Source organism: Pelophylax lessonae, assembly GCF_965119305.1.
Source record: "Pelophylax lessonae genome assembly, chromosome: 4".
Lineage (NCBI taxonomy): Eukaryota > Metazoa > Chordata > Amphibia > Anura > Ranidae > Pelophylax > Pelophylax lessonae.
The window spans coordinates 286,729,382-286,756,036 of NC_138771.1; the positions used below are offsets into that span (position 1 = coordinate 286,729,382).

At 41.4% G+C, this 26,655-nt stretch overlaps 1 protein-coding gene across 1 annotated transcript in view; it reads right to left on the bottom strand.

Annotated features, from left to right (window-relative positions):
* Positions 1-18,066: 18,066 nt before the first annotated feature.
* Positions 18,067-26,655, bottom strand: part of TMTC2 (transmembrane O-mannosyltransferase targeting cadherins 2) — a 445,859-nt gene continuing 437,270 nt past the window's right edge. The window contains exon 12 of the mRNA XM_082255664.1: positions 18,067-18,795. Within this exon, the coding sequence (XP_082111790.1) occupies positions 18,616-18,795 (180 nt within the window). The 3' untranslated portion in view covers positions 18,067-18,615. The remainder of the gene's footprint in view (positions 18,796-26,655) is intronic.

The following is a 26,655-nucleotide window of genomic DNA, read 5'->3' on the forward strand; positions in this document are numbered from 1 at the left end:
AGGGGCCAAAAAAAGGCATTCACTCTTTCAAAGGTTAACAAAGCCTTCTTTACAAGGGAATTCTTCTGACCATCATTTAAACAGTATTATCCTCCATGGGTCCTTGTAAAGAAATGGCTGGATCTACCACAGGAATAGCCCATAACCTAAGGAAACTTTCCTCAATAAGATATTGGTGAGTGAAACATTTGGAAGGAGTGTAATCTTCTCCTGGTGAGGCCAGTTGCCATACAGAACCAGCTGAACCAGCACATGGACCAGGGAGGTCTTAGCTGGTGTAGGGAATTTCTAGAGACCCCCATTCTTGATAGCTTTGTGCGAGCAGACTTTTGTTGCTCCAACACTAAACAAGAGCATAAAGCTTCATTAAGCATAGCATTAGTCTTTCAACACACGAGAAATGTCTATAGCAGATGAAGTAACCTCCTAACCTGACAAACCAGAAGGGAAGGAATCTTCCTCAGTTGACACCTCCTCCTACAGCCTTTTAGAATGGAAGGATGAGGCTGCCAACAGCCTGGCCAAATGAGCAAAAGGATATGAGCCAGATTATGGGCTCGCCATCAGGGGAGAAGGTACTAAGGCCCTGTACAAATCTACAACAACCACCAAAGGATTTAAAGAGGAAGTAAACTTCCATCTTTAGGTCTTACCTATAGGTAAGCCTATATTAAGGATGACCTATATGTAGTGTAAATATCTCCTAAACATGCACCGTTTAGGAAATATTTACTGAGCTAGAAGCCAGTTATGTAACAGACACACGCGCTCTGAAGAAATGGCCACCCGTGCCGTTTCTTCAGAGCAGTGTGCTGTGACTGGCGGCTCCTGCGCGCATGCGTCAGAGTGATGTCACCGTGGCTCCAGCCAGTCACAGAGCCAGAGCCGCGATCCTGGAAGGAAGACTGGGTAGAGATGGACGCTGCCTCGAGCGATGGCATCGCTTCGCTGGAACGCTTCATTTTCAGGTCAGTTTAACATAATGTGTTAGTATCCAATGCATACTAGCACATTATGCCTTTGGCTTGCAGGCAAGAAAAAAAAAGTGGAGAGGTTTACAACCGCTTTAAAGGCTGAGACAGAGCTCTTGATCCTGTCGAACCCATTATCTCCGTGTTTCTGGTCCTTCCTGCCCATGAATAAAATGTCTCCTGAGGGGTACTCTTGACCTCTGTAGCAGTGTCAAAAAATGGGGGATGCTTTGGTGCAAGCACTTGTAAGCTGCTGTAACCCAGGATCTGCGACTTAACTACTACAATGTACTCTCAGATAGGAGAAACAGTAGATGTTGCTCAGATGTCATCCCAATTCCAAAGAGGAAGAGGCAGGGTGCACAAGAACCTCTTGGGGATGAGGCAGTGCATGTTCAGAACACGCTTCAGGCTGTGCGGGTGCAACAATGCCTATTCACGTGAGTGCAGTAGCATCCAGCCGGCACAGAACTATGCTTTCAGAGGGAGACCACAGTGAAATACGGCCACACCAGGAGCCCTCCAGGAACACAAGTAAAAATTATGCCAAAGCATTGTTAACCCTGTCCATCCTGAAACCCTACTGAGCCACTAGAAGGGTGAACAGCAGTTTGTACCTCAATCCCAAAAGGGAAATGTCCAGACAATATTGGGTGAATGCTTAACCCCTTCCCGGAGCACTGTTGTTCTGGGATGACATCAAGACATGTCCTCCCATAATCACAGGTCACTGTGAGTACCATGTGATTGCTGTGGCCAATCACATGACAATTGTACACAATAAAAAGGCTTTGATTAATGCCTTTCATTGTGTACTATTGAGATGAGCTCTGTAATCGGTCGCAGTCATCATATGGTACATATAGGGCCAATCACAGCCATCTGAACCATGTGATTAGCTCTGGCCAAGTGTGGGCTCTCACTAGGCCATGCAAGGACATTCACTATTTTTCTCCTACAACCACTGTGTGGTCATTTTTGCTGTGGGCTTTGGGTCATTGTCATTTTGGAAGGTAAACCATCTTTCCATTGACAATTTTCTGGTAGAGGGCAGCCGATTTTCCTCAAGAATTTGATGGTATTTTTCCCCATCCATTTCCTTCTATCCTGATAAGTGCTCCAGTGTCCCTGCTGCAGAGAAACACCCCCATAAGAGGATATTACCACCTGAATGCTTTACTTTAGGAATGGTGTTATTTGAATGATGAGCTGTATTGGATTTTCGCCAAACATATCGTTTAGTGATGAGGCCAAATAATTCAATTTTAGTCTCATTTGACAATAACATCTTTTGGCATGTGCCCTTTCTTGAGGAGTGGCTTTTTTCTTGAAACCCTCCCATACAAGCCCCATTTGTGGAGAATTTGTAATATTGTTGTCACATGCACACAATGACCATTCTTTATCATAAATTCAGAGTTGCTGTAGGCCTTTTGGTAGCCTCTCTGACCGTTTCCTCCTGGTTCTTTCATCTAGTTTGGAGAGATGTCCTGATCCAGGGAGGGTCTGTGTGTGACGGTACTAGCCATCACTATGGGTGACGGATCACCCTGTCCCTGGATTGTAAACCCCTTTGTGTCATTTTCTTATGAGTTTGGGACATTGCATTTTATTTTCCCTTTATTCATCCTCTGAACAACTGACTCATGGCATTGAGTTAATGTAATGTAATGTTACAACCCATGCCCCCCCCCCCCTCCTGTTTCTGTGTCTAAGTGTGTGGATTTATGGCAGACAATGGTCTGAGTTGGAGACATCTCTCCGCAGGGGGTGTGTATTAAGAATGCATGTTTCAAATGTACAAATGTTCAGTCCTCATTGGTTGGTTCCCTTCCCCCCCTTCTGTGGAAAGGCTAAGGGGAGTTTCCCTAACTGTATGTAAAACTGTTGTCTTGGAATGTAATAAACAGTTTTAAGCTCTGCATGGCTAACCCTCAACACCTGTGTGGATTGTCTCGTGATTGAGGGGTTACGGGCTGGATATGGCTTCTCCGCAGGCTGTGGGTGCGTTTGGAGGACAGGAGACACAGATCCGGCGGATGTGCCCACCTGGGGTACAAAGATCCGTTACACTGTGTAATATCAAATACCTTAATAAAATACTTCACTCTGCTTCTAGGCATTGATAAAGCCTTAGAAATGTATTTGTATCTCCTGATTTGTACCTGTCCACAACTTTATCTCAGAGATCTTTTAACCATGTCTTGCCACCCATAGTTGATTGTTTGCTTCAGTTGCACTACCAGGGACTAAAATGCTCCAGAAAAGCTCTTTTCATGCTGAACTAATCAAAATGGCCACAGATGATCACAGTTGAAAGTCAAGTGGCTTTGTGTGCCATTGAGAAGGTGATTGGCTATACCTGATTGAGTCTAAAAGTAATTTTTAGGAGGGGGGTGATCCTTTCTCCAACTCCGAGTTTCTGTTTTTGAATTTTTTTTAAAAAAATTTCTGACACGTTGGTGTTATATCTTTCACTTGGATGTTATAAGTTGCACTGGATAAGTACAGCTGAATAAAACAAAAACGGTGTGTGTTCATTTCAGGCTGCAAAGAAACAAAATGTGGGGTTTGGGTGTAGTCCTTCAAGTCAATGCCAAGGAGTAGACTAATCTGGAAGCTGCAATAGGAGCCACAGTGGCTATGGTACAGTCATGTGATGAAGGAATCACCTGGAAAAAAATCATCCAGAAAGAGAAACCTCCACAGAAGAAGGTAAGCTTCTATCAGTACAGAGAAGAGGTCCATCACCTAAAAACGCTTGCAAAAACTGAGGCTAGCTAAGAGCGGAAGGGGTTTTATAGAAGATGTCCCCATAGCCTTTAACCACTTCCGGACTGCCTGCCTTATATATACTGTGGCAGGGTGGCCCGTTTGCCCAAGATCACGTACATGTACGTGATTTTGTGCATGGGGTTTCGGGGGCGCGCATGCTCCGCCAGAGCCAATCAGGGGTCTGGTGGCCACGATGGCCGCCGGGACATGCTGATCATTCGGCGGAATGACAGAATAGCGGTCTTCCTATGTAAACAGGGTAGACCGCTGTTCTGTCAGGGACGAAAAATAGATCTCTCTAGTGCATCCAGCCCCAGTACAGTTAGAAAGCACTCCCTAGGAGCACACTTAACCCCTTGATTGCCTCTAGTGTTAACCGCTTCCCTGCCAGTGTTATTTATACAGTAACAGTGGTTTTTTTTTAACACTGATCACTGTATTGGTGTCACTAGTCCCCAAAAAGTGTCACTTAGTGTCAGATTTGTCCACAGCAATGTCGCAGTCCCGCTGAAATCGCTGATCACCGCCATTAGCCACTAGTAAAAACAATAAAAAAAAATAAAAAGTCCGTACATGTATCCCAAAGTTTGTAGACGCGATAACTTTTGTGCAAACCAATCAATCAATTTACACTTATTAGGGTTTTTTTTTTACCAAAAATATGTAGCAGAATACATATTGGCCTAAATTGATGAAAAAACTTGATTTTTAAAATTTTTTTGAAAATGTTTCATAGCCAAAAATAAAAAAAGTTTTTTTTTTTTTTCAAAATTGTGGTTCTTTTTTTGGTTTATAGCGCAAAAACAAAAAAAAGCAAAGGTAATCAAATACCACCAAAAGAAAGCTCTATTTGTGGGGGAAAAAAGACAACAATATTTTAGGGTACACCGTCGCACGACCGTGCAATTGTCAGTTAAAGCAACGCAGTGCCGTATTGCAAAAAATGGCCTGGTCATTAAGGGGGTAAAACCTACCAGAGCTGACGTGGTTAATTATGCAGCTAAATCCATACATTTTACTATGGTGCCAAGGGAAGCGTCCATACCAGGATCCAGTGTAAAGTAGCATTATAGGCTGCCCCTGCAAGTCTAGTTCACGGATGTTGCATTAAGAGCCCCAATGGCTACAGTGCATCTGTGTAACTAAGGAGTCATCTTGGAAAGAGGAGTTATGGTGTGAGGACATTGCCGATATGGTTTGAATTGTTTTCATTAAACTATACAGCTTGTCAGGTTATGGAATAAGGGTCAACCCCATCTAAAATATATTTTACTTTGGTATGGTTGATATAGTAAATCATGCGCTGACATCATGTCTCAAGGTCGCTCAAGGTGAAATATTGGCAGCAGAATGCCCACTTTCATTTGTCAAGGCCATTAAAATGATGGCGTCACATTCTCTCAATGGAAACTTCATAACACAGACTTGGGAAATAATGTTGGAGACAAGCTGCAATAAGGTATTGACTTTATTTTGTTCTTTAGGAGGGTGAGCTGGGGGTGACCCTGGAGAGTACAAACTGCAGTAAGGAAATCTGGTCATCAGTCTTAAATTTAGGATATAAATACATTTTATTTTTGTGTTTTGATGTGCTTTAACTATAATGATACTATAGTAGCGTGTATTTTCTTTCCATACATTCCATCACCCAAAGCTGAGATCATGGAAAAACATACTGAATGGCTAAAGCTGATAAATCAATACAGAAATACGTCCTTTAATAACAGGATTACGATGTGCTTCAAGACAGTAGTTTACCGTAATCAAAATAAAATGTTTTTAATCAAATGAATAATAAAAAAAAACAAGAACATGCAGATTTGTTCCATCCATCTCATAATTTACTTCCAATACATTGCAAATTGTTTCTACAAATAATGAAACAAAATGTTAAAACTGTTCTAAGTTGATCCTATAACTTCCTTTAATGCAAAGACCCCGTCTTTAAATTTTACAACCCTGTTAAAACATTATGACGGTTTTAAGATGAAAAAAAAAAAAATAAAAATCATCGGTAGAAAATCTGGATTTTGTCATTATTAGAACTGGCTTTATGCGATAATGTTGTCATTAGTGCAAACATTTTTTAAAAAAAATCAGCCATATGAATTAATGCATTTTTCTATTTTAAACACTTTTTTTATATTTCCAAACTAAATAAAATAAAGACTACAAAAAATAGTTATATCTTGCCATCATATCTCAAAAAAATATATCCATAAAATACTGGCTTTAAATATCACACAGTGATTTAAAAAAGGAAATTAATGCACCACATACATTAAATAGGAAATGTGGGACCATGGCCAAGAAACATTGAGTAACCAAGTTTGTAAACAAAAAAAAAAAATAGCCGTTCTCAAAACAAGCAGGAATTGATTGAGAAACATGGAAAGCATGCTCTATTGAAAAGATAAAGAGAGGAAAAAAGTGAAAGTATAAATGGTTTGAAACAAACAAACTGAAAATTAAAATGTTGACGATGCAGCTGGCAGGTTGCCTTGTGTATTTTGTCATGTTTGGAACAGATTATTGTACTGTCTGCAGGCAGTAAAAAAACAGAAGCCTTTGGAGCAAAATCACAGCAGATGGCAATACAACAAGCTGAACTATACTCCACGGGAAGTAAAAGACTGAACAAAAGATTTGAGAGCACAATAAAACAACAAAAAAAAAAACGTTTGTGGCAATAGTCAATCCACGTATACACTGCTCTATTCATAAAAACACAAATGTATCAAAAATGATGTACTCGGGACATTTCTTTATTTACCTTTCCTAATAGAAAATCTGAAATAATATTTCGCTAACCGTAAAATGAAAAATGAATAAACAGGAATCTGTTTAAAAGGGTCTTTCAGTTTTTCCCTACATCAATAAAAGATGCATAGATATAGATTGTAAAATGTAAAATACGTTGAAACGTTGGAAGTATTTTTTTAAAAATGTTGTGACTTTGAGTTTATTTCAATAAAAGGGTGAAAATGACTTTTTCATGTGTAATAGATTATTTTTATGGATATGTTGGGCCTGATGTACACAAGGGAAATGAATAAGAGCAAGCATCAATTGCTATGGTGTGCTTGCATTGCGGAATTATATGAGCATGTGAATGTACATATCGCCAACATCAATAACTCATCAAAAGCCGAAAAACAACCACCATAGCAAAATGAAATAGGTAACTTAAGAAAAAAGAATTGCAAATACTTTATACCTATGCTATCTATAGGTACCAGAGTTCAAACTATGCACTTTTGTCTATTCCACTACTGTCCTGATCAATTGAGTGAGTTACTATTCTACATAAATACCGAACTGATCAATAGCTTACCCCTCATACATAATGTGAATTGGAACACACCAGTACCTCCACCACCAGCAATGAACAAATTCTCCAGTAGTAAAGATCCCATCAAAAACCACAATACAAAAAAAAAAAACCTGAATACTGCATACTCACCCTATGTAAATACAGATGTTCAAACTATGCCCTTTTGTCTGCTGTACTTCTATTGTGATGCATTCACAATCACTAAACGCAACAGAGTTTTGCATTTAAAGCGGAGTTCCACCCAAAAGTGGAACTTCCGCTTTAGGTATTCTAACCCCGACATGCCACATTTGGCATGTCATTTTTTTGGGGGGGGAGCGGGTACCTAGTTTTGACAGGTACCCGCTCCCACTTCCGCTCGGAGCACCGCGGCGCCCTGAATGGAAGTTCTCCTCTCCCCCTCCCTCCCTGCAATCTTCTGGGACATGTCAGAGGTCCCAAAAGATTGCCGGCCAATCAAGACGCGCAGCGCAACTCGCGCATGCGCAGTGGGTACCTGGCTGTGAAGCCGCAAACTGTCACAGCCGGGTGCCCACAGCAGTGATGCCGGCGCCGCCGAGACCAGAGGAAAGAGGATCGAGGCTTCGGGCGGCCGCATCGCTGGACCGTTGGACAGGTGAGTGAAAAGGCTGGAACTCTGCTTTAAAGATTCTGGTACTAAAAATACAATAGTAGATAGTATTGGTCATGGTATGTGCATTAATGCTCATAGTTAGGCAACAAGCTTTGTGAGCTGACAAACCCGCTCTTATGTCTCGGCAAAACTTGGACTATGTTGTGATTACAGAGACAAGGTTCCATGATTTCAGAGAAATAACTTTGTCAGGGTACACACTATATAGGAAGGACAGAGTAGGAAAGAGGAGAGGTAGAGTTGCTCCTACAGTATAAATAATTCAGAAAACAAATTAAATTGAAACCCTCTAAAACGGTCTACAAACCAGAGATAATTCTTACATTGGAATAGGTGTAGAATATAGGAAGAGGATTATAATAACATACTGATTGTCAAGATAAATCAAATGCCAATGAAGGGAGAGGTTTTACGTATAAATGGCTTCAACATGTTGGACACTAATGGGAGATTTCAAACTGCACTTACAAACAGGACCAGAAATATGTTGGAGGCATTGAAAGGGGTTTCTCTAAAGCCCCGTACACACGATAAGATTATCAAACGATCTGTCGTCCTTTTTTTGTGGCATGCTAGTCTGATGTGGAAAGTGAAGAGGTTATTTTCATACGAACTTTCCCGTACGACAGAATTCTACTTCAGAAGTGATCTCATGTGTTGGATTGCTTTGTATGTGTTCTTTCGTCTCTGAGCATGCCTAGTCTTGCTCTTAAGATTTTTTCCAGCAAAATCTGTACTATAATGAGACGAAAATCGGACATTGTATTACGGACGACAAAAATTTTACAGCCTGCACACCAGGATTTTTTTGGCCGAAAAGTCAGGAGTCGGCTGTCGAAAGCACCATACTAACAATCCGAAAATTGGCAGATCGGTCGTCGGACGAATTTTCCCTTCAGATTTTCTTATCGTGTGTACGGCCCTTAAAACAGGTAGTAAAAAGTCCAATCAGAGGAGATCATATTGTAAATCTGGTACTGAAAAATGGAGATCAAATGTCTAAGGTTGAGATGAGAGACAATTTGGGCTCTAGTGATCACCAATGTCTTTGGTTTAATAGAAGAACAAAAGCTGTTAATTCATATACAAAAAACTGTAAGATTTCAAAAAGGCAATTTTTTCTGAAATGGGAGAAATTTAAAAAATATAAATTAAAAGGGTGGAATAAGACCTCATTCACACGGGGCATCGGGGCATACATAAGCATGCCCCTGTGGGAGAGTGGGCTGTGTTTGCCCACACGGGAATGCACAGGTGGTTTGTGCAGGCAGTCCCATTGATGTCTATTGGAATGTCGCTGCTCCTAGTTTGACATCCATGTGAGTGCGTGTCCCCAGACAGTGTGCGCTTGGGAAAAAGTACCAAGTCCCAATGGACATCAATGGGACTGCCTACAAAGGGCTGCACAAGGGATTGTTCATTCCTGTGTGGGCAGACACAGCCCTTGCACATGTGTGTAGATAAGTACTCCGTTGTGAATGAGGGCTAAAAAAAACTGTCAATAATCAGTAGGTACTATTGATGTATAACTAAAGGCAATTTGTAATTTTTTTTACATTTTGGATATAGTAAGTAAGGGTTAATCCCTGTCAAGTTTTTTCTTTTTTGCCATCTGTGCTCATTGGGGAGATTTCTCTTCACTTCCTGTCCCATAGCCAAAACAGGAAGTGAGAGGCAATTTTTTCAAAGCTGGGGAATCCCAGGCGGATCACCAGGGTAACCAGAACTAGTGTCCTTATTGGAAGATTTCCCCTCTATTAGAGTTCTGATATTAACACATTTGAAATTTGGAAACAGGTGTTCTAATCCCTCTCCACTCTATAAAAATTTTAAAAAAAATGTTGCCCTTAGCTACACTTTAAAGTCTACCACCCTGGAGGCAACTAGATTATATGTCATATGTATTGTATGTATTTTATAGCAAATTAATAAAAATGAACAGAAGAGGAAATCATTATGGTTTACCACACAGGTAAGTAGGATAGTAAAACAAACAAATCAGCATATAGAAAATACAAGGAAGCAGAAAGTGTAGCTTATAGAGAGGAGAAGTGTGTAAAAACAGAAAAAAATTAGGTCAAAAATATTATTAGTGCTGCTAAAGCAGGTATATCAGTGACAGGCAGAAAGAACTATGGGATCATGAAATTAAAACTGCGTACAATAGTTATGTTCAGGGAGACTTGGATGTAGAAAACGATTTAAACCATAACTTCTGCTCAGACTTGTCAGACCTTGAACTGGAATTCCAGCTTCATTCTGACTAGCCTTAAAACTGTTCCACCCCTCTCCCAACACCAATATGCTAACTAACCTGTGCAAGGAGGATGCATTATGTTACCTATTTTGAGCAAGCTCCACTCTGTCATCTCCTCTTCAGCTGACACAGATAGAGACCACATGACCAGAGTGCTTCAACAACAGCTGGCTTGGCCTGGAGCAGTGATATCACCCATAGGCTTCAATGGCCCATCAGTTGTCAGAGTGCTTTCTCCTCTCCCCTGCTGCTGCTTTGGCTGACAGAGTGGAGTCAGAATGGGACAGGCTGAAAATAGGCAAGAATATGCATCTTTTTTATACAGGTAATTAGCATAAGTATGGGGGGGCTTTATGAGTAGTTAGGATGAAGCTGGATTTCCACATTATTGACACTAACAAAGTTAAGTTGGGGGATCATATTTATTCTTGTGGTGAAGGTTAGTTTTCAGGGTTTCTAGAGGCAGAGGTAGCAGATGTACTGGCAACCTATAATGTAGCTTTAGGTTATTTCAGAAACGGTTTTGTCCAAATGCTAGAGGTATTGCTGCTCCTTCTTGTATTTCCCTCTTGCTTTGCCTGCAGAATGAGCTTGCCCCTGGGCACTGATCTGGATATCCTCTTTTGAGGTGACTGCTTTTCCTTGTAGAGTCCCATTGAGCCACCTAAGTGTGTGCACTCAGGGCCGGCGCATAACTATTTTGCACCCTAGGCAAGACACTCCCCGCAACCTGACAGGCCTTCACGGCTGCTGCTTTCTCTTTAGTCAGTCAGCGCCATATGTGTAGGGCCCCTCGTTTTTTCCAGCCAGGCTAATGAAGTCAGCGGGCTGTGGCTGCGCCCCTAGGCAGCAGTGTGCCCTAGGCAGCTACCTAATTTGCCTAACGGGAGCGCCTGCCCTGTGTGCGCTGACAACTGGCACTATGGACGTTTCTGCTTGCGTCTATAGGAAGAGATAGTCCAGACAGCAAGACACTCCCCTTTTCCACTTTCTCCCTGTGAGTGATTAACAGTAGCTGGACCCTGCACACTCAAAGCTCTATTATCTGAAAGTTCAGGGAAGCGGCACTATGGACCTAGAGCCAATGGCAGTGAACAGTGGGGTATGTTGCTTTTTGGCACAAACGTAGAGCAAGAACTGTATGGCGTTTCCTTCAATTGCTTGGAATGCACTTACATAAAAAAGCTGAGTGTTTGTTACTTTTTTAAAATAAAGCAATAGGTCCTGACAGTATTTAGCAGCAGAGGTAGGGAGACAGTAAAAATTACAATAAGTGGGTAAGTCAGTAATTGGTACAAACAGAGACTCAAACAAAAAAGGGTAAATATCAATAAAAAAAAAGTTATAATATCATGCTGGATATTTATACTGATATAGACTGGGTAATTTGTTAGGAACTAAAGGATGCCACATTGTTGGATGGAATTGAAAATAATCAACCTACAGAGGGCTGAATTCAAGGACACCCCAAAAATCAAAGTGAAAAAAGATGCAGCAGGCTAGTCCATTTTGCTGTAATTTCATTGCTGCAACTTGAAATGGTACTCGGTAGTTTGTATGGGCCCACATGCTTGTATGCATGCCTGACAATGTCGGGGTATGCTCCTAATGAGATGACAGATGGTGTCCTAGAGTATTTCCTCCCAGATCTGGACCAGGGCATCACTGAGCTCCTGAACAAACTGGGGTGCAACCTGGCAGCGTCAGATGGACTAAAATATAATATTCCAGAGGTGTTTTATTAGATTTAGGGTCAGGTGAGTGTAGGGGGGCATTCAATGGTATAAATTCCTTCATCCTCTAGGAACTGGCTGCATACTCTTACCACAAGAGGCCAGGCATTGTCATGCACCAGGAGGAACCCAGGACCCACTGCACCTGCGGTGGGTCTGACAATGAGTCCAAGGATTTCTTCCCGATATCTAATGGCAGTCAGGGTTCCATTGTCTAGCCAGTAGAGGTCTGTGCGTCCCCCCATGGATGTGCCTCCCCATACCATCACTGACCCACCACCAAACCAGTCATGCTGAATGATGTTACAGGCAGCATACCATTCTCCGTGGCTTCTCCAGACCCTTTTACCTCTGTCACGTGCTCAGGGTGAACCTGCTCTCATCTGTGAAAGGCACAGGGCTCCAGTGGTGGACCTGCCAATTCTGGTGTTCACTGGCAAATGCCAATCGAGCACCACGGAGCCAGGCAGTGAGCACAGTGCCCACTAGCGGACATCGAGCCCTCAGGCCACCCTCAAGAAGTTTGTTTCTGATTGTTTGGTCAGAGACATTCACACCAGTGGCCTGCTGGAGGTCATTTTGTAGGGCTATGGCAGTGCTTATCCTGTTCCCCCTTGCACAAAGGAGCAGATGCCGGTCCTGCTAATGGGTTAAGGATCTTCTATGACCCTGTCCAGCTTTTCTAGAATAACTGCCTGTCTCCTGGAATCTCTTCCATGCTTTAAGTGCTGGGAAACACAGCAAACCTTCTGTCAATAGCACGTATTGATGTGCTATCCTGTAGGAGTTGGACTGCCTGTTCAAACTCTACAGGGCCCAGGTTTCGCCTCATGCTACCAGTAGGGACACTGACCATAGCCAAATGCAAAACTAGTAAAAAAAACAGTCAGAAAAGATGAACAGGGAAAAAAAGTCAGTGGCCTCTACTTGTAAAAAACATTCCGGTTTTGGAGGTTGTCTCATTTTTGCACTCTCTGGTGCACCTGTTGTTAATTTCATTAACACCAAAGCAGCTGGAACTGATTAACCCCCTCTGCTACTTAACTGACCAGATCAATATCACAGGAGTTTAACTTAATGCTGTACTCTGATTTAAAAAAGTGTTCCTTTAATTTTTTTGAGCAGTGTGTGTGTATATATATATATATATATATATATATATATATATATATATATATATATACATATACATACACACATACATACATGCATACATACACACACACACACATATATACACACAGTATCTCACAAAAGTGAGTACACCCCTCACATTTTTGTAAAAAAATAATTTATCTTTTCATGTGACAACACTGAACAATGACACTACAATGTAAAGTAGTGAGTGTACGGCTTGTATAACCGTGTAAATTTGCTGTCCCCTCAAAATAACACAACACCCAGCCACCTAGGTCTAAACCGCTGGCAACAAAAGTGAGTACACCGCTAAGTAACAATGTACAAATTGGGCCCAAATAGCCATTTTCCCTCCTAAGTGTCATGTGACTCATTAGTGTTACAAGGTCTCAGGTGTGGATGGGGAACAGGTGTGTTTAATTTGGGGTTCTCTCTCTCACTCTCATACTGGTCACTGGAAATTTTAACATGGCACCTCATGGCAAAGAACTCTCTGAGGATCTGAAAAAAGAATTGTTGCTCTACATAAATATGGCCTAGGCTATAAAGAAGATTGCCAAGGCCCTGAAACTGAGCTGTAGCCCGGTGGCCAAGACCATACAGTGGTTTAACAGGACAGGTTCCACTCAGAACAGGCCTCACCATAGTCGACCAAAGAAGTTGAGTGCACGTGCTCAGCGTCCTATCCAGAGGTTGTCTTTGGGAAATAGACATATGAGTGCTGCCAGCATTGCTGCAGAGGTTGAAGGGGTGAGGGTTCAGCCTGTCAGTGCTCAGACCATACGCCGCACACTGCATCAAATTGGTCTGCATGGCTGTCGTCCCAGAAGAAAGCTTCTTCTAAAGATAATGCACAAGAAAGCCTGCAAACAGTTTGCGGAAGACAAGCAGACTAAGGACATGGATTACTGAAACCATGTCCTGTGGTCTGATGAGACCAAGATAAACTTATTTGGTTCAGATGTGTCAAGCGTGTGTGGCAGCAACCAGGTGAGGAGTACAAAGACAAGTGTGTCTTGCCTACAGTCAAGCATGGTGGGGGGAGTGTCATGGTCTGGGGCTGCATGAGTGCTGCCGACACTGGGGCGCTACAGCTCATTGAGGGAATCATAAATGGCAACATATACTGTGACATACTGAAGAGAACATGATCCCCTCCCTTCGGAGACTGGGCTGCAGAGCAGTGTTCCAACATGATAACTACCCCAAACACACCTCAACGACAACCACTGACTTGCTAAAGAAGCTCAGGGTAAAGGTGATGGACTGGCCAAGCAAAACCCTATTGAGCATCTGTGGGGCACCCTCAAATGGAAGGTGGAGGAACGCAAGGTCTCGAACATCCACCAGCTCCATGATGTCGTCTTGCAGGAGTGGAAGAGGACTCCAGTGGCAACCTGTGAAGCTCTGATGAACTCCATGCCCAAGAGGGTTAAGGCAGTGCTGAAAAATAATGATGGGCACACAAAATATTGACAGTTTGGGCCCAATTTAGACATTTTCACTTAGGGGTGTACTCACTTTTGCTGCCAGCGGTTTAGACATTGATGGCTGTGTGTTGAGTTATTTTGAGGGGACAGCAAATTTACACTGTTATACAAGCTGTACACTTACTACTTTACATTGTAGCAAAGTGTAATTTCTTCAGTGTTGAAACATGAAAAGTTATAATAAAATATTTACAAAAATGTGAGGGGGTATACTCACTTTTGTGATATATATATATATATATATATATATATATAGTAGATTTGATGGACTGGACTCTGTGCCATCATTCTTGTAGGTTTCTTGGTACACATAATGAATGTGATCACTGAACCGGTCTACTAAATTGCCCAATTGCCCACTGATGTACATTTGGGCTAATTTGCTAAGGAAGTTGGGAAATTCACACAAAAAAGTTGTGTGAATATTCACTTTAGTTATCAAATCATGTTCAGATGAAGGAAGTAAACAAAAACTCTTAGTACATGACTGGATAATTATTATAATGAATATTCACAAAATTTACTTTGTCAACATTCTCAGTTTAGTGTATTGCAATATGTTGAATGCCCAAGAAATTCAGCTTTAATGCCTCCTGGTCTGGAGACCTACATTTTAACTGGAAATAAAATACTAAAAAATAAATAATAAGCTCCACGACTATGAAATGCACGTGCGTCAATATAAGCTAAAAAAGACTCAAGCTGTGCAGGCAGAGGAAATAAAAAACAATATATGTATGTGTATATATTACTAAAACCTCCATTCTAAGCAACAGCATAAGTGGTGTGTGCACACATGCTGTGGCCATAAGTATAAGTTCAGATGTATGCTGCAATATCACAAGCATAGCTGATGGTATAACAGCACACATCTGCAAATATATTAGCATAGCATCATTTTACTTTTATATATATATTTTTTGCATTCAGCTGTAATGATAGCAGTTTGCACGGTATCCATTATTCACTGTGTGTATGCCACAGCCTGTGCGTATTTTGTATGTATATTTATGCACATTGTTTGTGCATTGTAAATATTGTAAGAATAAGTCTGCTATGCAAGTCTGGCTTCTAAGAAAGCATAATCAATTTGCTTTGGTATATGGCGCCTCTATGAAGAATTGTAAGGTACAGTAAGTGGGAGGGCAAGAGAATTTAATTTTGATCTCTGGTAGAAGTCGTCTGATACCTTCTACAATAACCAGGCTACTTTTTAGCATATGATCACCTCAAAAAGAGCAGGAAAAATCAACAATAAGCAGAAGTTCTATCTGTATTCCCTTCCGCTGCCTATATAACATTGCCACTAATTTGGGTATTTTAAATCCAATTTGAAATGTCAATAAAAAAAAGAAATGTATGTGAATGTTACAGAAAGAGATATTCTGGATTTTGAAATAACACGTGCCTTGCTCCATTGTTCAATCAAATAAATGTAACCAGTGGGAAGCTTAAAATGATTTACTAAATTGTACTGAAGTAAAGCCTTATTATTCATTTTAAAGTGTTTTACTCCATTGCATTACAGACCATTCAATTGCCTTTGGCTCCTAATAGGTTTAAGTTCACAAATAATAATAACAAATATAGTTCTAAAACTTTTTTTTTCTTTTTACTAAAATATATTTTATTTTTCTAAGTAAAAAAAAAAAAGAATTTTAAAAAATACACAAATTAGAAAATTGTGTTCCCTTTCACAACATTCTCTACAGCACACGTAAAAGGTCCGTAAATCTACAAAGTTGCTTTGTATAATAAAGAGCTGATTTCAACATTTACCAACATATGTAAACTTTACAAGTTTACAAGATTCTCAAAAGAAAATGAAATATTCAAATATAATTTTTACCTGTAAGTTAATTGGATGAAACAGATTAATGAATGCGATTTTTTAAAAAAAAATGTATCTGTATTGTAAAATGAATGACCCTGTAGTGCATAAATCTTTCTTGCCTATATTAGGAAAATGCTAAAGACACAGCAGAGAAATACTGATTTACTAACCACCAAAAACTGCAGATTTGGCGTTTTCACTTTTAGATGCACGCATATGCCTTTTAAAGTGGTTGTAAAGGCTTCAGGTTTTTTAACCTAAATGGATTCTCTGCATTAGGCCCCTTTAACACTTGTGCGACCTAAAAGTCTTGTGATTTGGTGAAATTTTGACTGGACTTGAAGCAATACCTGTGTAACCTTGAGGTCTATGGACCTCAAAACACATCAAAGTCGGACCACAGTAGTGCAGGGACTACTTTAAAGATATGAACAGTACTCATTGGAAACCATGGAGTGCAACTTGTCATGTGACTTTGCAGTCCCAAATCGCAGGACAAGTCGCACAAGCGTGAAAGGGGCCTTAAGGTACAAAACCTTTTATGTTCAGCCCTCCTAAATACTTACCTGAATTTGATCTCGATCCAGAGCTACGTTTTCTCTCTCCCTCCTCACTGTACTAAGTGAGAGCACCTGTTGCTGTCAATCAAATCCAGTGACAAGGGAGCAGGGAGCAGGGCAAGCCACACTCTGTGTGTGTCAATGGACACACAGAGCACAGCTCGGGATTGATCCAGAATGTGTGACACCATAGCGCGTTTCAAATTCATCTATAGGTAATTGAAAGAAAGAATCCCTGCTTCTTCAAGGGAAGGGTAGGGTCCACAGAGCTCACTGCTAGATTGAAATGTATTAGTACAAACAGATGCACAAAGTAGAAAGGTTTCAAGATAAGGAGCCTTGACGTGTTTCACACACAACATTCTTAGGCATAAAGGCATACTAATAGACTTCAGTCCAGCAGTGAGCAGCATAGACCCTACTATTTCCAACTGTGGATCTCATTATAAAAACACGTACAAGTAAAAGAAAAGCAACTTCTTCGATATTATGACGTCCTTCTGCTGCTATAATTAATGATAATAAAAAGGACATACTGGCTCACACCATAAACATATCTTACTAATGCAACATCTTGGTGTGTCATTGGGAAATGCTTACAAGTCTCTAGATCTGGTGGCTGCATTATTTTCCTTTTAGACTTTTTTTTTCCCTTTTCTCACCAGATAATCTAACAAGTAACACATTTCCTGTACCTGGGTGGCAAGATAACATTTTTTTTTTTGCTTTCAGCTCAGCTCACAGTAAATAACAAGGAAACTGAATGTCTGGCAAGATCAGCATGTATTTTGCTTACTTTCTAAAAATGTTTTTAGCCTGAAAATGAAAAATAATGCAACTACTATATCTTAGGACTGGTAAGCTGCTATATATTACATTTTATTGGGTATAGATATCCTTTTAGAAGAAAAAACACTGGCTCCCTAAGTTCCTCCCATTTAAAAAAAAAAAAATGTACTGTTAAATATCAGATTTTACCAAACAAAATTACCTGTGACATATAAAGTTATTGGTTAATTTTGTGTGGCTGTGGGTTATGATGACTTGGATTGCAAAAGAGGAATAAAAAAAAAAAAAAAAGTTCATTATAGCAAGACTGCTGCATTGGAAATACATGTGTTTATTGTCCCTTGAGCAAAGGGCTATATTGCCAAATTTATGTCCAACTGTTTTTTTTTTTTTTATCAGATGTTCAAACTGATGAATGAAAGGAACTCAATATTTGTCAGGGGCTTTTCTACAAAAATAAATAAAAGCTATCATGGATGAGACTATCTTGTAGAACACTGCTTCTCCTAGAAGGGTATGTATCGCAACCTCCAAAGGCAGACCATGGAAAAAAAAAAAGAAAAAAGACTGGCCAGGCAAAACAAGAGGAACTAGAATCTCCTCTATCCCCAAAGGAAACAGTTTAATATACCAAAAACATTTTGATTTTGTACCACAATATAATAAATTTAGTGAATTAGCTCTGAAAAAGAATTGATCCAAGAAACTGTAGGTTAATTATTTTAGCAATTAAAAGTATTTATATTGTTATGCTTTTTTTTTGTACAACTTTAAAGGCTACCATTAGCTTTAGCCTACTCAAGAAATATTCACAACCGGTTGCTCTGCAATGAAGACAGATCTCACTTTAAGTGCCTTTCTGTTATCTGGGCTAATACAAGCATTTCCTAATCCCTTTGCAGGTTCCTTTTTTTTTTTCCACAACATCATTTCCCTTTTTTAATTAAACATGGAACAACTACTTTGCCAAAGCAGAAGACTCTCCTAGCAGCAATTAGGGAATCCAATGCTTGCAGGAAGCCTTGCTCACAAGCTCCTCTGTTCCCTGCAGGTCCAATTGTATAATCTAATATTATGTCAAAAGTCTGTAGTCCTTCATTGTCACGTTTTTGATGTCTTTAGACCTTGTTTCTCCATGATATTCCACAGTTTGCGAAGATTGGACTGGGTGATAACATCATCTGGTTTGAACTGAAGAGCTCGGAGGTAGTTGGCTTCTGCCTCTTCCAGTTTGCCATTGAGATGAAGTATAGCTCCCAGATTCATCAGGGCAGCAGGATACTAGTTAAAAAAGGAAAAACATTACGTTGGTAAATGTGTTAATAAATGCAGCTGTGACATTATTAAGGCATTCTATCCAACAAGTGAAGGCTGACCTCAAGGTGCCCATACAAGGCAAAATTTTCAATTACCACCACCAAAAGATAACATTCTTCAATTTTCCAAAAATATCAGCAACAATATTAACACAATTTGTTGACAGCTTTTTAAAAGCTAAGCATCTGCCAAGCCTAAGGGACCAAGGTCTTTTCAATCTGAGTAATTCAACATTGAGTGAGGAGGAGAAGCTTGTTCTTGGCGCGGGTATGAAGTTTGTACCTCCTCGCAGCCTGAACAAGTTTAATGTATTTATAGATGTACATAAATACGTCAGGAAGTTGCATGTCCAGAGATACTTAACTTCCAACCCTATTAGAAGTACCATCCCTAATTCAGATGGCTTTAGACATTCATCTCTAGCCAATGCATCACTTTTCAATCCACCAGTGAATCTTCCACCCACTCTGAATGTGTTCAGGGATGTGGTACTGGCGGATTTAGAAAAGGTGAATTGCAAGAGGGTGTACATGGATCCCAAATTTAAAGTGGGTATGGATTCCCTTAAAAAACGTAATGACATTGTGGTACGCCCGGCGGATAAGGGCGGAGGGGTAGTGATCTTGAATAAGGTGGACTACTGTGCAGAAATGCACAGGATATTGTCCGATCAGGACACCTATCGCCCTTTGCCCAAGAATCCCACTGCTTCTTATAAGAAGGATTTGGTCTCACTGGTGGAGGAGGGTTATAAGCAACAAATTTTGAATAAAAAGGAGAAGGAGTTCTTGATTCCTGTGGCACCTCGTATACCCATCATGTACTACTTGCCCAAAGTCCACAAGGACCCTCTCCACCCCCCAGGAAGACCTATCATTAGTGGCATAAACTCTATCACATCCAAAGTAGGGCGCTATATAGATCATTATCTCCAACCCATTGTCACCACTATGCCATCATACATCAGGGATACCACCCAGGTGGTTAGATCTCTGGATTCTTTTGAGTGGAGAGAGGGCCTTCTGCTGGCAACAGCGGATGTGAATTCTCTCTACACGATTATCTCTCACCATCATGGACGAGAGGCTGTACAATATTTTCTTCGGGAGGATGCGTCTCTTCCTAGAAAACAACAGGAGTTCATACTTAACCTTATGGATTATGCGATGGGGCACAATTTTTTCTGGTTTGGTGGTACCCACTATGTGCAGTGCAGAGGTGTAGCCATGGGGGCGAAATTTGCCCCCTCAATGGCTAACCTCTTCATGGCCAGGTGGGAAGGTGAAGTCATTTATGGACAGAACATCCCTGAACTTCTATATTGGGGGCGCTATATCGACGATATATTGTTGATTTGGGGTGGAGATAGGGACTCTCTAGAGTCCTTTTTTTCCACTCTGAACAACAATGATCGCGGCATAGCCCTGAAACATGACATCAGTAGTGAGGAGATTAGTTTTCTGGATTTGAGGATTCGGGTCCAGGACAATAAACTAATCACATCTACGTTTTTTAAAGAAACGGACCGTAATGGGTTCATCAGCCTAAAGAGTTGTCATCATAGACCATGGCTAAAAGGTGTCCCTAAAAGTCAGTTTCGGAGACTCAGGAGAAACTGTACTTTGTTGCAGGACTTCCTTGAGGAGGCCAAGATACTAAAAGAACGATTCCTGGACAGAGGTTATGGATCAGATGAACTGGACTCCGCCATTCGTGCCACTGCAGAGATGGATAGGAATCTAATCTTGTACCCTGAGAGGGAGGTTTTACCTATTAATGGGCCAGTGGGGGAGACTACTAGGTTTTCACCTCGTTTTTCCTTTTTTACGTCCTATTCTTCTCACCATTTTTTGGTGAAAAGAATTTTGACCAAACATTGGGGCATTTTGAAGAGTGATAGGGTTCTGGGTTCTTTAATTCCAGACCAGCCCCCAGTTGTCTTTAGGGGTGCCCCCCCACTAAGGTTAAGGCTAGCACCGAACATCATTGATCCTCCCACTAGACCTAAATTCTTTTTTGACAGAGATGGATTTTACCCTTGCAGACGTTGTGCCGTCTGTTCAATTAATCATTTGAAACAGCGGAAGTACACTCAATTTTTGTGCAATGCGACGGGTTTAACCTATGACATCAAATGTTTTGCAACATGCAGCACTAAAAATGTAGTGTACCTAATCACCTGTCCCTGTGGGCTACACTATGTAGGGCGTACCATTAGGGAGTTTCGGGTGAGAATGAATGAGCACATCGGCAATATTCGCAGGGGTTTTCCGAAGCACAACCTATCCAAACATTATGACAAATACCATGGGAGGGACCCTACAGGGACCTCATTTATGGTCATTGATCTTTTCCAATCTAACTGGCGGGGTGGCCACCTACGTAGAGGCATCTCACAGTTAGAAACCCGATGGATTTATCTCCTCAAATGCCTTAGGCCATCTGGTTTGAATGTAGACCTGGATCTTAATTCATTCATTAATAACAGTTAACCTTGGACATTGTGTTTTATGTTGTTATGGATTAACATGCTGGTATAGAATCATTTTCTGATTCTGAATTTCATATCAGGTTGTGTTAGACTGTACACATCCTTTTAACTTGTATGTTTTGAGTTATTGTATACTTTTTGGATTTTTATATCACCATTGTATATGTTTATTATATTGATAATTCTTCTGGCTTGTGACCTCGACTCTTTTTGATTTTAAATCTTGTATCTCTTCCCCGTTTTGGGTTTGGAGATCTACTTCCGGTTTTACATATTAGCTCCCATGGGTCCTTGGAGGGTCTATGGGGCTGTTCACAACAATTAATTTTTGATATACTTTTGGTAATATTTCCCATTTGTGGACATATTACCTTTTTTATTCATGTTCAATGAGCTATTGCCTAATGATTTTTCCCGGGGTAGGTGGATGTATCTCTCCGGGAGATTACCATTTGTTTTGCTTCCGGAACGAAGGTACACTTCCGGTTCATCAGCCTCTAGCTCTAAGGTCTGAGAACCACTTCCGGTGTCGCAATGCGGTCCATACGTGGTTTCACTTCCTGTGTGACCTCGGAGGGCGTGCCGATTGACCGCTTGCACTTCCGGTTTCCATCGACCTATATAAGACGTCTATTACGCTGCTCCCTCCCCCCCCTGATGACGCAGTTGCCTGCGAAACATGTAGGCGGAGCTGTCAGCGTCGACGTCACAAGCCGGTTTGAATGCATCGCCCGCCAGCGATCATTGAAATTTATTCTTAAGGTCCCTCATGTTCTTACGTGTGGTGAGTGCATTTTATTTTAAATAAACGCTTTTACTTGGAACATACTGCACCATGGTCTTTCCCTGTCTCTATCCCATGTTTGAGAGGGACACTGCATGATAGATCCTATCCTTGGAAGGAGATCCATGAAATCTAGGAGCTTCTGTCATCATTTTGGGAATCTGGTCGTCCTGCCTTGAGCAAAAGCGTTGTTGACCTTTGTGAGAGCATTGGTCACCTGTATTCGGTAAGAGGCCAATTGGTCACTATACATGTGGTGGAGGTTCTCACTTTTTCCAAGCACCTATTAGACGGATCTCTTCACTTGCCATGATGCATGGGTGGATTGGACTGTTCCAGAATTTTATCGTTATTTTCGATTGTATTTACTTTTCCATATATGCATAGGATTTCATTTTCAGCGCTGTATTTTATATTTCATTTTTCTGATCACACCGTGGTTTATGACAGCTGCTTACACTGGTAGCGCGGATATTCAGTTTGTTTGTATTCTTTTGTATGGTTTATTCTGCTGCTTCCCACATTAATTTTTAATATGGATATCTTTGAGTTTAGGGCTTCGCATACCATTATTACAGATGATCTGTTTAATGGGTCTAGCCCCCCTGCTGATAGCAACGATAATATCAATGGTATCTTTTTGAGGTTAAAGAATGTTTTGACTAGCGAATTACATCTCAACTGGGACATTGTCTTGCTGGAGAAGTGTATCTCCGACAAGATAGTGCCGAGGCATTTGAGATGGGAGTTAGCCCCCTATAATGGGGATACCGATATTGAAGAGTGGTTCCAGTTCTTTAACCAAGCTGGGATCTCTCTTCTCAATTTTTTGATTACTAAAAAGAGGAGAAAATTGACCAAACTGGATGAGGAGGTCACTAAGATCAAGGGCCAATTAGAGCCCCTCAAAACTCAGGATGAGTATAAAAAATGTTCTGATGACCTCCAGAAATATTTGGAGAAAGAGGAGGCCGATCAGAGGAATAAAAAGAGGAAAAAGTACCTGAGAGATACTGACGATTATAGGAACAACAAAACTTTCAAGTGGCAGGCTAAGCTTGAGACTGCTTCTGCTGAACCCCCCTCTGTGCCACCACTACCTAATCGCGGACTGGTCCCTCCTCGGACCGCCTCGCCTATGGTTCAACATGTCCCCCTCCCCGCTCTCCCACGTCGTGGAAGATCGGGAAGGGGCAGGAGAGGTAGAGGGAGGGCACCTAATAGAAATCATTCTGTTCCCTCAAACCGTTTTGAGGTCCTTAGAGGATTTGAACAGTCACCTGGTGATCGCTATATCACTCAACATCCCAATGAGGGTTGGAACAGACAGGGTGATTTCCAAAGGGGTCAGGGCGATTATGGTCCTCCCGAAACCCCCCCTTATAGAGGTACCCCGGATTTGAGGAGACCTTACCAATATGATTATAGAGAAGAATGGCCCCAACAGGATGTAAGGTCACATGCCCCCTCGGGCCATGGTCAACAGTTTTTTCCCGAGGGAAAGAACAAATTCAAAAGAAGGTTAGACCAAAACGAGGGTCCAGGGGGGGTAGAAGACTCAGGGCAAAAAAGAACAAGGCGGGCCTAAGGGACCAAGGTCTTTTCAATCTGAGTAATTCAACATTGAGTGAGGAGGAGAAGCTTGTTCTTGGCGCGGGTATGAAGTTTGTACCTCCTCGCAGCCTGAACAAGTTTAATGTATTTATAGATGTACATAAATACGTCAGGAAGTTGCATGTCCAGAGATACTTAACTTCCAACCCTATTAGAAGTACCATCCCTAATTCAGATGGCTTTAGACATTCATCTCTAGCCAATGCATCACTTTTCAATCCACCAGTGAATCTTCCACCCACTCTGAATGTGTTCAGGGATGTGGTACTGGCGGATTTAGAAAAGGTGAATTGCAAGAGGGTGTACATGGATCCCAAATTTAAAGTGGGTATGGATTCCCTTAAAAAACGTAATGACATTGTGGTACGCCCGGCGGATAAGGGCGGAGGGGTAGTGATCTTGAATAAGGTGGACTACTGTGCAGAAATGCACAGGATATTGTCCGATCAGGACACCTATCGCCCTTTGCCCAAGAATCCCACTGCTTCTTATAAGAAGGATTTGGTCTCACTGGTGGAGGAGGGTTATAAGCAACAAATTTTGAATAAAAAGGAGAAGGAGTTCTTGATTCCTGTGGCACCTCGTATACCCATCATGTACTACTTGCCCAAAGTCCACAAGGACCCTCTCCACCCCCCAGGAAGACCTATCATTAGTGGCATAAACTCTATCACATCCAAAGTAGGGCGCTATATAGATCATTATCTCCAACCCATTGTCACCACTATGCCATCATACATCAGGGATACCACCCAGGTGGTTAGATCTCTGGATTCTTTTGAGTGGAGAGAGGGCCTTCTGCTGGCAACAGCGGATGTGAATTCTCTCTACACGATTATCTCTCACCATCATGGACGAGAGGCTGTACAATATTTTCTTCGGGAGGATGCGTCTCTTCCTAGAAAACAACAGGAGTTCATACTTAACCTTATGGATTATGCGATGGGGCACAATTTTTTCTGGTTTGGTGGTACCCACTATGTGCAGTGCAGAGGTGTAGCCATGGGGGCGAAATTTGCCCCCTCAATGGCTAACCTCTTCATGGCCAGGTGGGAAGGTGAAGTCATTTATGGACAGAACATCCCTGAACTTCTATATTGGGGGCGCTATATCGACGATATATTGTTGATTTGGGGTGGAGATAGGGACTCTCTAGAGTCCTTTTTTTCCACTCTGAACAACAATGATCGCGGCATAGCCCTGAAACATGACATCAGTAGTGAGGAGATTAGTTTTCTGGATTTGAGGATTCGGGTCCAGGACAATAAACTAATCACATCTACGTTTTTTAAAGAAACGGACCGTAATGGGTTCATCAGCCTAGAGAGTTGTCATCATAGACCATGGCTAAAAGGTGTCCCTAAAAGTCAGTTTCGGAGACTCAGGAGAAACTGTACTTTGTTGCAGGACTTCCTTGAGGAGGCCAAGATACTAAAAGAACGATTCCTGGACAGAGGTTATGGATCAGATGAACTGGACTCCGCCATTCGTGCCACTGCAGAGATGGATAGGAATCTAATCTTGTACCCTGAGAGGGAGGTTTTACCTATTAATGGGCCAGTGGGGGAGACTACTAGGTTTTCACCTCGTTTTTCCTTTTTTACGTCCTATTCTTCTCACCATTTTTTGGTGAAAAGAATTTTGACCAAACATTGGGGCATTTTGAAGAGTGATAGGGTTCTGGGTTCTTTAATTCCAGACCAGCCCCCAGTTGTCTTTAGGGGTGCTCCCCCACTAAGGTTAAGGCTAGCACCGAACATCATTGATCCTCCCACTAGACCTAAATTCTTTTTTGACAGAGATGGATTTTACCCTTGCAGACGTTGTGCCGTCTGTTCAATTAATCATTTGAAACAGCGGAAGTACACAATTTTTGTGCAATGCGACGGGTTTAACCTATGACATCAAATGTTTTGCAACATGCAGCACTAAAAATGTAGTGTACCTAATCACCTGTCCCTGTGGGCTACACTATGTAGGGCGTACCATTAGGGAGTTTCGGGTGAGAATGAATGAGCACATCGGCAATATTCGCAGGGGTTTTCCGAAGCACAACCTATCCAAACATTATGACAAATACCATGGGAGGGACCCTACAGGGACCTCATTTATGGTCATTGATCTTTTCCAATCTAACTGGCGGGGTGGCCACCTACGTAGAGGCATCTCACAGTTAGAAACCCGATGGATTTATCTCCTCAAATGCCTTAGGCCATCTGGTTTGAATGTAGACCTGGATCTTAATTCATTCATTAATAACAGTTAACCTTGGACATTGTGTTTTATGTTGTTATGGATTAACATGCTGGTATAGAATCATTTTCTGATTCTGAATTTCATATCAGGTTGTGTTAGACTGTACACATCCTTTTAACTTGTATGTTTTGAGTTATTGTATACTTTTTGGATTTTTATATCACCATTGTATATGTTTATTATATTGATAATTCTTCTGGCTTGTGACCTCGACTCTTTTTGATTTTAAATCTTGTATCTCTTCCCCGTTTTGGGTTTGGAGATCTACTTCCGGTTTTACATATTAGCTCCCATGGGTCCTTGGAGGGTCTATGGGGCTGTTCACAACAATTAATTTTTGATATACTTTTGGTAATATTTCCCATTTGTGGACATATTACCTTTTTTATTCATGTTCAATGAGCTATTGCCTAATGATTTTTCCCGGGGTAGGTGGATGTATCTCTCCGGGAGATTACCATTTGTTTTGCTTCCGGAACGAAGGTACACTTCCGGTTCATCAGCCTCTAGCTCTAAGGTCTGAGAACCACTTCCGGTGTCGCAATGCGGTCCATACGTGGTTTCACTTCCTGTGTGACCTCGGAGGGCGTGCCGATTGACCGCTTGCACTTCCGGTTTCCATCGACCTATATAAGACGTCTATTACGCTGCTCCCTCCCCCCCCTGATGACGCAGTTGC